At 27.9% G+C, this 13687-nt stretch overlaps 1 protein-coding gene across 3 annotated transcripts in view; it reads right to left on the minus strand.

The window, feature by feature from the left end:
• LOC124951366 (GTP-binding protein GEM) overlaps positions 1–13687 on the minus strand; it is a 40691-nt gene that overhangs the window by 5588 nt on the left and 21416 nt on the right. For all 3 annotated transcript variants that reach the window (XM_047499703.1, XM_047499702.1, XM_047499704.1), the window contains exon 5: positions 5510–5725. In XM_047499703.1, coding sequence (XP_047355659.1) covers positions 5510–5725 — 216 coding nt within the window. The remainder of the gene's footprint in view (positions 1–5509; positions 5726–13687) is intronic.

Genomic DNA, 13687 nt, shown 5'->3' on the forward strand with positions numbered 1-13687 from the left:
TTTCTTAAATTCGTAAAATTTCTTCTACGATGAAATACAAAATTTACGTTATGTTATGTGATGATAGATTGATCTATCGATCGATCAATAAAAATAGATAGAAAATGAGGAAACGACGTTAAACGATCTTTCTAAATCAACTTTAGATTATCGTCGTTGAATTCATTTTTCTTTCTATGAAATATGGATCGACGAAAAAAAAAAAAAAAAAAAAAAAAAAAAAAAAAAAAAAGAAAAAAAAGAAAAAAAAGAAGTGATAAAATGGACCACAAAAATGAGACGATTCTTTTGATATAAATCGATATAAACGTTGATTCATTTATTCTAACGATTATTATTATTATTATTATTATTATTATTTTTTTTTTTTTTTTTTTTTTTTTTTTTTTATAAAAACGCTAGCGACGAAATTGAAATAATACAGAAAAGAAAAGAAAGAAGAAAACGTAGAAAAAGTTAACAATCAGAATTTTCAGTAATCAGAGATCAATGAAAAGAAGGAATAAAGGAAGAAAAGGGGAAAAAAAGGGATTAAAAGTAGAAAATTTTTCGCTAATCATTATTATTAATATATGAATTTGATCATGGAGATATCTTCTTTCTCACTCTACCCCCCTCACCCTCCTGTCTTTTTGGCAATTATATATTCCGGAAAAGAACGATATCGTATTTACAGTTAGTACCTAATCGAGAATATTCCAAGAGATTAAGTTCGTTATCACTCTCGGGTAGTGAATTGACGTGTAAACTTTACCGAAGTCCCTTGAGTGTTACAGTAGAAGTCGTACTACACGATGTAATACACACACACACACACCTACATACATATATATATATATATATATATATATATATATGTGTGTACATACACACGTAAGTAAATGCATATATACTCTCATTCGTTTATAGCATCTATATACATATGCATGCAAGCATGCACGCATGCATGCGTGCATGTATGTATGTATGTATGTATGTATGTATGTATGTATGTATGTATGTATGTACGCTCGAAGGATAGAACATATCACACGCCCACGTCATATCGTTCGAGGTTTCGAGGGTTCGAGGGTGTCGAGCTTCCCATCCTTTCTTTTAGAAAGGTTTACTCGGTACGGTGCAATTACGGTGATGTGTATAAGAGAACCTTGTTTACTTTATCTTTCTAATAAAAGATGAGACGTAGAAAGGGTATTCTTTTAAAAATACATTGTCGATTTACAAGTCAAAGAAAAAAAGAAAAAAGGAAAAAAAGAAAAGAAAAAAAAGAAGAAAAAAAGAGAGAAAGAGAAAGAGAGAGAGAGAGAGAGAGAGAGAGAGAGAGAGAGAGAGAGAGAGAGGGAGAGAGAGAGATAAAAAGAGTTAAATGTTAACATTTCATTTTAATTAGTCGAAAACTACATTACGAAAATATTACCTTGCAATGAAGAAATTTTATTAATTCTATGCTTTTTTTGTTCTATATTATGCAGACGCTTGCAGAGAAATACATAGGATTGTAAAAAAAAGTGTTAGTATCGTATTTTGATTCAGTAAATATATATATATATATATATACATGTCTGTGTGCGTATGTATTTGTGTGTGTATATATAGCTCTATTATTATTAGTTAAATAAATATATAATATTTTTAATATTTGATTTTAATAACTTTCATTAACGATTCAATTAATATTATCAAAAGTAAAGTTTGTGAAAACTTATAGAAAATATAGAAATTTCATCGAGAAATGTCTCGTCTCACTGAGAAGTTTAGACGCCAACGAGAATACACGCAGAAGGAGCGAGAGAGAGAAAGAGAGAGAGAGAGAGAGAGAGAGAGCGAAAGAGAAAAAGAGAGAGAGATAGAGAGAGAGAGAGAGAGTGACGGAACGAATGCAGCCAAAATCTTAACGATATTCGGCAACTAGGTCACCGATCTCACAAGACGATTTATCGTCTATTAGTTTTTATTATTTGGCAAAGGAGCAATGCGCTTTAACGTTAGACTAGCTTATATAAATTACTTATTATAGTAACGCATTACGTTACATCCAGGAAACAACAAAAATACACGTAATTATGTCCTTTTAAATAAAATCTTAAAATGAGCTTTGAAATGAGAGAGAGAGAGAGAGAGAGAAAGAGTAAAAAAAATAATTAGCCTTTTCCTTCTTAAAGGAAATAATTGGAACAATTATAATCGCATGATAACTTTTACATGATAATTCTCTTTCTCTTTTTCTCTTTCTCTGTCATTCTTTGAATACAATAATGAACGAGAAAATGTCCCTGGATGAGTATGAAGTTTTTAATTGACATTAAAAATTGTTCAAAATTATCTTCGAAATTTTTCTAAGCTTTTAAATTTCTTTCTTTTTTTTTTTTTTTTTTTTCTCCATATTTTAAAAGTTAATTTTGTATTATGATCCGGAAAAGAATACAAAAACAGACGAAAAACTATTAATACTTAAACAGTGTCGAGACGAGAAGACTATATAATTGATTTTTAATAGGATATAATTCAGAGATTTTTTTCTGTCCCACCAAAGACATTTTTGCTCCCACCTGGCCCTTATTTCTCTCTCTCTCTCTCTCTCTCTCTCTCTCTCTCTCTCTCTTTCGTAATACATAAGAAATGATGTAGGTAAATATATTTATTCTCAGAACGATATTTAAAAGTTTGCGTGCTTGTATGTTTGCGTTTGCGTTTTTTGTTTTTTTTTTTCCTTCTGTTTTAACAGGTGGAAGAGAATTAGAAAAACCGAAATGTGTGTTACTTGACAGAGTCGCGACGATAATTCAAGTCGTTTTGAGAAAGTATATTGTATCCTCGACCCAGATACCCACACGAATTCTATATTATTCGAAATTTGCCAACACGAATGATATTTTTAAGAGGAAGATTGCCCTTCCGATAGAAAAAGAGAGAGAAAGAGAGAGACAGAGAGAGAGAGAGAGAGAGAGAGAGAGAGAGAGAGAGAGAGATTGTGTGTGTGTGTGTGTGAGAGAAAAGAAGCTTAGATGAATTTACACGAACGTTGATCATCCTCCATTCGATTCATTTTTATATGGACATATTTTTTTTATTTATTTATTTTTTTTTTTTATTGATTTCTTGTCACATCGTAGCTAAAATTCGAATATACAGGTTGATTTTTGTCACTAGATCGATACGTCGAAAAAAATGAAGAAAATCTCTCACACACAGTGTGTATGTGTGTGTATATTATATACCGTATACAGTATTTAAGTATTCATTTATATATTTCTATTATATCATACGTACGTCTATTAAATCACATACTATCTGCCATATGAAATTTTTATACGATTACATGTGTTCTATATCACATATGTATATGTCTATCGTATCATCTATGTACGTATTATATATATATATATATATATATATATCGTGTATAAATCCAATGAATAATTCGTTTCTAATTAAAAAATATTCCTCGATAAAACATTCCCAAACAATTCTCATTTGTTATTTAACGATATACGAAGAAGTTTTATATTTATATATATATATATATATATATATATATATATAAATATAAAACTTCTTCGTATATATATGTTTATATATATATATATATATATATATATATATATATATATATACATATATATTTGCGTTTCTTGATCTCCCTTTCGTTTGTCTACACATGGATGTTTATGTTTACGTAATGATATTGGTCTCTGACGAGGGACGTGCAAGATGCGTTAATGTAAACCATACGAGAACCAATCGGGTAACACGCGTAAATCGTTGAAAAGCGATTTATCGATTGTTTCTTGAGAGAGATCGATCGAGCCAAACGTCCATGATTATTTTTCCATTTTAGATTTAAACAATTCAATCGTTTAATAAGTGCCAAAATTTTTTTTTTTTTTTTCTTTTTTTTTTTTTTTTTTTTTTTTTTTTTTTTTTTTTTTTTTTTTTTTTTGAAATATTGAATTTTACAAATATGAGATATGATATTGCATCGAAGTAGTAGTTTTTCGTTTTATTTTATTTTATTTTCTTTTTTTTTTTTTTCTTTTTTTTTCTATTTTTATGTCAATCAAAACATTTCATTTAGTTAGAATAATAGGCAAGATCCAATTGTCTTTTATGTACGCGAATGTAGTTTCTCACAAAAAAAAAAAAAAAAAAAGAAAAAAAAAGAACGGGGAACGAAAAAAAAATTTCGAGAGAGAGAAAGAGAGAGAGAGAGAGAGAGAGAGAGAGAGAGAAAGTTCTAAAAGGTTTTTATAACGAGAAATAGAACTTTTGAAGTATTTTTAATTATCAAGGACATTTTTTAACACGTACATACGTAATCTTTCAAATATAGAAAAAGATTTCATAGCTTTAAATAATTCAATTTTAGCCGTGTACAATCGTTATCAACAACATGACGGACGGTTTTCCTCCTCGAGGCCTGTTTGTTAAACTTTTTCTCTACAGGATGGTACTTTTCGAATGGTCTTCATAAGATTCGTTCATTAATACATTACCGTTAGCGTTTAAAAAAAAAAAAAAAGAAAAAAAAGAAAAAAAAAAAAAAGAAAAAGAAATAATTTAAATCCGTTTATTTGTTAAGTCGATGCTATCGTAAAAAATTTGTGTAGAAATTAGAGACAGAAATTAAAGGAAAAGAAAAAAAAATACGCATAAAAAAAAAATAAAAATAAAAGAAATAACAAACAATAATGGTAATTAAAAAAGATGGAAGAAAAAGAGAACTTTTCAAAATTCAATGAATCATTTAGCAGGATGTATTTGTTGATGAAGATGAAGTTGAATAATGAAAATATCGACATTTCATATTTCACGATCTACGATAACGGAGTTTTTTTTCCTTCCTTCTTTTTCCTTTTCTTTCTTTCTTTCTTTCTTTTTTGTTTGTTTCTTTTTCGCTTTTCTTCTTCTTTTTATACAGACGGGACACAAAGAATACATTTCGAAAATGAATTTTATTCTAAAGGTTTATTCTAAAAATTTGAAAGCGAATGCGTGAAAGGAGATAGCTCCGTGAATTTCATTCTCTCAACGTTAACTTTTACGATTAATTTTACAAAGTGAGAAAAGAAAAAAAGGAAAAAAAAAAAAAAAAATTGGGAATGAGAAAAAATTTTTTGAATGACATCGTCATTGTGTTAGTTAATGGAATTTAATTATATATGTATATATGTGTATATATATATATTTTATTTTTCTGATGGGTTAAAAAAAATTCGAAAAAAAATTCAATCGAATTCGAAAAAAAAAGAAAACAAAAAAAAAAATCAGAAAAAAAAAAATTAAATAGATCGACATGTCCGTAAAATAATTTTTCACTGTTATTGGATTTCGTATGCCGAATCTCCCATTTCTTTCAATTAACTTAAATCCATTCTTCTTCAAGAAGTGCATTCACGTGTAACGCGTATAGAAACTTTCAAGGCAACAACAGAGGGGATTTAAATTTGATAAAGTCTTTTAACGATAATCCTCTTTACGTTACTTTGATGAAATAAAAATAGACACTTACCTCTTTGCCTGTCATAGGCATTGATACATTCACTCGTCATGAATTGGCCAATCAAGCCTGTCTTTCCAACTCTCCTTGCTCCCAAAATGGCTACGTTATACGATATGACCTCCTTCGGTGGCAAGGAATTCGTTTCTTCCGTTTCCTGTTCCGCAGGTGCCAAAGAATTCGATCGTGATCTTCTTCGTTTGAATGAGTCTCCTCTATTGACGAGACCTATCAAAAATTGAATAAAAAATCAATTATTATTATTATATATTGCTATTTCTTATGAAACGATTAACATTATTTTTGTTAATCAATGAAATTTTTTTTAATGATTTTCTTTCAATCAACAATAACAATAACAATAACAATAACAACGACGACGATGATGACAAAAATATCGATTATTCCTTTTAATGATTATTTGCATTCATTCAAAAGTCTTAATGTTACACCAGTTTGACGTATTATTAGCATAACAAGTATCGAGGGAAAAAAACAAAATGTAAATTAACGTTTAATATCATTTAGAAACTTTTACCCCAGTTATAAAAACTTTTTTCCCGTCTAAGAAAGAAGTTCTACGGTCCACCCTGTAAGTAAGGGAAAGAGAGAGAGAGAGAGAGAGAGAGAGAGAGAGAGAGAGAGAGAGAGAAAAATGAAAAAGAAAAAGGAAAATGGCACTATCGTTATTTCTACTTACGTACTAAAAGTTTTCGAGAATTCGATTTCGTCATTTTTCTTATCTTTTTCCTTTTTTCTTTCTTTTTTTTTCTTTTTTTTTTTTTTTAGGCCGATTATGATTTTCAGCTCGTTGTTAGAAGTTAATACTCACCTTGTCAAACTAGATATATATAAATTCAAGCCTAAATAATCTATGAAAGTATAGCAATTGGATTTTTAATATCATTTAAGAATTTTTATTCACATTATAAATAATAATCTGACTTTTATTTTTTCCTATATTTCCCTTTTTTTTTTCTTTTTATCATCATCATCATCATCATCATCATCATCATCATCATCATCATCATTATTATCATTGCTATTATTAAATATTCTCTTTTGTTCTTAAGAGATAATTTTAGAAAACGTTTCTTCTTTTTCCGTTTTTTTTTTCTTTTTTAAATCTTTGTTTTCTTTTTCTCTCGTTTCTATCTTTTTCCTTATAAAATATAAAAATTCACGCATAGCGTATAGTCCGTGACAAACTGTTCTCTCTTTATTTTTTCTTTTCTTTCTTTTTTATTTTTTTTTTTCTCTTTTCTTTTCAGATTCAAAGGATCGATCAACTTTTCTCTAATCTATCTTTTGAACCTTATTTCTTCGTCCTTTTTTTCCAGGAACTTATACTCATTGTATTACTGAGTTTACGCTTAATTGACCTCCCTTCACGCCTAACACTCCATGATAATATGTACATGTAAATAGACTATAAATACAATACCTATGGGAAATACCGAACGATATCGACAAAAAAGATAAAAAAAGAAAAAAGAAAAAGAAAGAAAGAAAGAAAGAAAGAAAGAAAGAAAGAAAGAAAGAAAGAAAAAAAAAAGAGAATGGTTCTTTTTTCGTCGAAGGCCATGCGATTACGACGATTTGTGTGATTCGAATTTTGTTTAGAAAAAGAAAAAAAAAACAAAAAGAAAAAGAAAGAGAGAGAGATATATATATATATATATATGTATGTACCCATACACATAAAGAATACGTATGGAAGTGAATGAATAAAATCCATGTCAGATATTATTTTTGCGGAGAACGCGTGTGAATTAAAAGTTTGATTTAAAGGAAAAGGAAAAAAAAAAAAAAAAAAAAAAAAAAAATTAAAAAGAATAGGAAAAGAAAATAGAGAAAAGAGAAAGAAAGAGAGAAAGAGAAAGAGAAATAAAAAAAAATCTTTCCCGTTGACCTTTACCCTGTCATATTTCCAGGTGTATTATTTTTAAAAAAGATGCAAGAGCAAGAGGTGGTGCACTCGCGTGGTAGGCGTAGAATGGAAAATTACTTACCAAGTGTTTTTAATTGAAGTCAAATCGAAGTTGAATTTAAAACTATAAAGAGTGCGAGAGAGAGAGAGAGAGAGAGAGAGAGAGAGAGAGAGAGAGAGAGAGAGAGAAGAAAAAAGTGTAGGAGAATAAAAGTTAAAAACTTCTTTTGAATTTCTTAGACGTTTTAATAAAACACGATCGAATATGATGATGTTCGACCTTGCTTATTTCCTTCTCTCTCTCTCTCTCTCTTCCTTTTATACATCCTAGATACGTCTAAAAATAACGTTTCACTTTAGTACAGTTCGGCGATATATCGACAGGGAATGTAATTCGTGAATAACTGAATGACGTATGACAGGTGATAGTGACAAATGATTGTGAAAAGAAAAAAAAAAAAAAAAAAAAAAAATGGAATCGTACGAAGGTAGTAACAATGATTTCATTTTTGATAATGATAGATCATCGAGGTGATAGAAGGAGAAAAAAGAAAAGAGAGATAAAAAGAACAAAATTATGAATGATAGAATATAGAATAATAAATTCTTTTTTTTCTTTTTTTCTTTTTCTTCTTTTTAAAATTTCCCATAACTTCAAATATAATAACAATAATAGCAATAACAATAACAATAACAATAACAATAATAATAATAATAATAATAATAATAATAATAATAATAATAGTAATAGAGACAAGCATAGTATTGCAATAACAAAGTATTAAGTAGGAAAACGTTTCGAGTTCTTACTCGTGAAATCAAACACACATTGCTTTCTACATTTTTCATCGTCGATTAGCGAATGGATAAACGTTGAAAGTAGAGGAAATATATAAGAGAAACAGAGAGAAGATGAGAGAGAGAGAGAGAGAGAGAGAGAGAGAGAGAGAGAGAGAGAGAGAGAGAAAGTGAGAAGCAGAGAAAAACAGAGACAGTAAGAGAGAATAAGAGAGAGAGAGAGAGTAAGAGAGGGAAAGAAAGAAAGAGAGAGAGAGAGAAAGCTTATTGTCAAGCCGTGACTGTAAAGTGAGAACAACGAATGTCCTGTTTAGACAGAACGAGGAGGATCGAGAACATTGATATCCGAGTGCTCACGGCTGTCCACGAAGCAGCCCTATTCGCAGAAGCTTTGTTCTAAATCTTTGTTCCTAACGAAACGCGCAGCTTCCACCTACGTATTTCATATACAACATCTATAGACATATATATATATATATATATATATATATATATATATATATATATATATATATATGCATATATACATACGTGGTACGCACGAGATACATACGTATGTATCTCGACCGAATGAAAGCCATCGCAAATCGATTTCAAGAGTATAACAGTGAGAAGGGGAGAGAGAGAGAGGAGAGAGAGAGAGAGAGAGAGAGAGAGAGAGAGAGAGAGAAAGTTGGAAATCTCTTTATGTGACTATTCCTATGAATATTCTATTTATTCCCATTTTGATTCTATTTCCATTTATAGCTTTGTTCTATTGTCTTTCTCTTTTTCTTTATTTGCTTATTTGTTTGTTTGTTTTAGAGAGAGAGAGAGAGAGAGAGAGAGAGAGAGGGAGAGAGAAATGTCTTCAATTTAACATTTAACTTTCTTAGTTGATGCGAGACCTCTGAAAATGATCAATTTCGATTATCAGGTTTAATCGGATCATAGTTTAATTCTACTCGTCATTTTCCTCTCAACTCCTCCGACTCCTCTGCCTGTCCTATCCTTATCGTTGGTCGGCATCCTCTTCCTTCTCCCCTCGTCCTCCCATCGTTCCCTTCATATTACGAAAGATCAATGCATTCCCTGTGAAACCGCTTATGAGATAGTGTCTGACCACACCGCGTAACATTACTACTGTCTTAACATGACTACGACAAATTACTATTGCCGCAATATTACACACAAGGCTTTGATAATTCATGATATGATAATGATGATGATGATGATGTTGATGATGTTGATGTTGATGTTGATGTTGATGTTGATGTTGATGTTGATGTTGATGTTGATGTTGATGATGATAAATATTGATAATGATGAACGCGAATAAGTATATATAGATTAGTACGATCGTTTGTAAATTGAATTTAAATCAAATATTTTTACATTGGTGTAAATAATTAATTAATTAATTAATTAATTTAAGTTTATTAATGTAAGTTTATTGATTAATAAATTAATTAAGTTTTGTTTTCTTTTTGTCCTTCTTCTTCTTCTTCTTCTTCTTCTTCTCCTTTTTTTTTTCTTTTTTTTTTTTTTCTTTCTTTTTCTGTCTCCTTTATAATTTTTCGCTCGTCACGAATTCACTTGCGTTTGTTCGTTATTAATAAAAATACGTTATTAATAAAAAATCATTATAACGAGTGTCATATGTTTTTAAAAACTCTTTCTTTTTTTTCTATTCTTTTCTTTCTTTTTTTTTTTTTTTTTTTTTTTGACTATTCTCATTACGACGAAGATATTTTATTACTTTAATGATAAACGCGTGTATATACATTTCTATAGTATTTGAGAATATATTAATTTTCAATGAATATTACATCACTCTAATATATTTGTTTATTCATTTATGATCTTTATTAATTTTATTCAACTACGAACATGTATTCTAATATTATCAAGATATATTTATATTTTCACAATTACGATTTGCATATACTTTAATGAATGAAAATGCGATACTTGCGGTAAAAAAAAAAAAAAAGGAAAAAAAAAGAAAAGAAAAAGAAAAAAGAAAAAAGAAAAATAAAAATAAAAATAAAGAAGAGAAGGAGAAATCTTTTTACAGCGAATGCCATTGTTACTTCAAAATGTCGGTAATTACAGAAATTGAAAGATTTTAGAAAAAGAAGAGAGTATTAAAAAAATCTTTCTTTAAAAATTTGACAAATAATTTTAATTAATTACCATCATATTCACGCACGGTATTTGCACGGGATAGAATTCATTTTAATTATTTACGCTAAATGCAAATAAGTTTATATATATTCTTGTATGATCAATTCATTAATGTATTAAATGTTTAATGTTATTAACGAAAATTTTACATATGTATGTAAAAGAAAAAAAAAATATATATATATATAAATATAAATATAAATATAAATATAAATATAAAATAAATATATATATATATATACATTAGTTTTCTTTTTTAATTATTCAACACATATCATACAAATGTTATCAAGTAATATACATTATAACGTAAGCAATGAGAAGATATGATTAGCATGTAAGAAGATATACATATATATGAATATATGATATATATATATATATATGTACACACAGGTAAAGGTGTAACACTTTCGACTATCGAATAGATGAAGCAGAGTTTCTATTTATAAGAGATTAAACGGTCAAACGATCGACGTTGCTTGCCAAATCGTTTTCGTGCGTAGGCTAACGCTTTTAAACGATCCTACATTCACACATGCGTTGAACAAAATGCATTCTCTATGTGAGAAACTTTAATGATCGCTCGTTAGAATCGTTAAATATAAAAAAAAAAAAGAGAAAAAAAAAATAAAAAAAATAAGATCATTAGAACGAACAAGCGATCACGATAATCCTGTAAACATGACATACATATATGTACGTGTATATGTATATACAAACACATTATATAATATATAATAGAAATAATAATAAATTATATGTATGTACTATATATCAGAAAAATGTCATCCTGTAAATATAACATACATATCTATACGTAAATATATATGTACTTATGTATATATTAATATATTAGAAAAAAATGTCAAAGTTTCTTTCAGAGATAGGTAGATAGAGAGAGAGAGAGAGAGAGAGAGAGAGAGAGAGGGAGAGAGAGAGAGTTAGAGAGAGGGAGAGAGGGAGAGGTAGATAAATAGTTAAATTATTTGGATCACTTGGTCAGACATATTCATTATTTATCAGGTCAAATAATTTGAGCAAATATTATTCAACATTAATTTGAAATGTTAAAATAGATAGGTGGGTTACCTCGTTATCGTATCCTTCGATCCGTAACACTAACACATTTGATTATTTAAATAAAAGTAAATGAGTATTTGTGCGATGATTTAAGGATACGTTGATTAATAAATTTTCTAACAAGATAATTGTGAAAATTGTTGAATTTCTTATTTTGAACGTATTAATTAATTGGGACAAACATAGTTCGCATTGGAATAAAAATAACAAAGATATATTAATTAATTCAATTTCAATGGATCCATCTAAATCTTTTCTTTCTTCTTTTATTTTTGGGTTTTTTTAGAGAGAGAGAAAGAGAAAGAGAGAGAAAAAAAGTAAAAAATCTTATGAATAATTTTTGCTATTTCAATTTTTATTTTTCTTCTCTTCATATGTATATATCTGTATATATGTATATTGGAAAAAATCGGAAAGGGACGCACGTATTTTCTGTTTTTCTTTTCTTCTTTTTTCTTTTTTTTTTTTTTTTTTTATTTCGTCTTCTCTTCTTCTTTCGTTTAATCATGCATTTCTAATTTTTCCTTTTCCCCTTTCTTTCTTACTTTCATTCTTTCTCTATTCGACTTATTTTCATAAGGATAAAATTATTGTTAAATCTTTACGAACATGCGACAATGTCCTAGCCGACAATATACCATTAGCAATAATTCTAATATATTGGTTCGCTCTCTCCGTTTAAATTGCTTCCCATCGTGTAAATTACGATACAAGGGACTAGACGTTAAGGCGCTTCTTCAATCCAACGTAGCTATGTGTGTATATATGTATATATGTATGTATGTTTGTGTGTATATATGTATGTACGTGTTTAGATTCTCGATCACTCCTAAAGGTGCACTCAATTGTGCTTAAAGTCTATTAAACGGTTATACGTTTGAAAGCTTTCAGGACTGGGCATTTAATAGTCTTCCTATGGTCTTATTGTTTAATACAAGGAAACACATGCATATCCATCCTATCTGTATATATCTATTCAATAATATACCATGAATTTGATCTACGGAATCAATGAATATTTAATTTTTCTATCTAATATTTAAAGATACGATAATAAAGAAATAAAATTATTTTCATTATTTTATCTATTTTTTTTTTTTCTTTTTTTTTTCTTTCTATTTAAGCGTATGAAGAATTAATTGTGTTTTAATTAAAGAATTAATTGTTTCAATGAAAAAAAGAAAAAAAGAAAACAAAGAAGAAGAGAATTAATAAAGAATTAATAAGATTTAATACTGATATATAGAAAATTTTTTAATTTTATATATATATATATATATATATATATATATGCGTGTGTAAAAAAAAAAAGAAAACATTGTAAAAATTTAATAAAATAAAAAATAAAAATTTAATAATTAAAAAGAAATGATGTAAGAGATAAAAGATAAAAGAGGCCAGTAGATTTGAAGATTTCATCATTTCTAAAGTGATCCATTTTGTCTATGAATTTATGACAAGTGATACAAATCGACACATAGTCAGACGGCATAGTGCTACGTTCTCTCGTAAGTAAAACATTCGACACTTGAAATATTTACGATTGAAATCGTTCGAGGAACAAATATATCATATATACTTTATGGTGCCCCATATCCTATGACTCTGTTATTATTCGTCAATATATTTTTTTATTATTCGATTAATCAATGATAATCAACTCATTGTTATTCTATTTGTTTATTTATTTATTTTTTTTTCCAATTGTTTTCTTTCTCTTTTTTCTTCTTCTTTTTTCTCGACCCTTAAAAATTGTAATATCGATTAACAATGAAATTCTAATTTGTCCGATAATTATTATTTCGCCGATAATTATATAATATCGAAATTTGCAGTACTTCATGTCTTCTAATAAAATAATAATATTCAAATGAAGAATACAAAGGTGTAATACAACGCGATGATATAACAATTGAATTGACGATTGAATAGTGTTAAAATTTTCAAAAAAAAAAAAAAAAAAAAAAAAAAGTACTCAGGTTGTTTATTTAAATATAAAATAATACTAATAATAACAATAATAATAATAATAATATTATTAAATATTAATAATGAATAAAGAAAAGAAATAAAAGACAGTATTATTGTTTATTTCGATATAAAGTATTAAAAAGGTGCAATTTTGATTATTTCATTGTTTCTTTGTCTGTTCTACTTTTTTTCTTTTCTTATTTTTTTTCCCCCCTCTCCCTTTCCCCTCTTCTTTCCTTCTT

The sequence above is a fragment of the Vespa velutina genome, chromosome 8 (genome assembly GCF_912470025.1).
Source record: "Vespa velutina chromosome 8, iVesVel2.1, whole genome shotgun sequence".
NCBI lineage: Eukaryota > Metazoa > Arthropoda > Insecta > Hymenoptera > Vespidae > Vespa > Vespa velutina.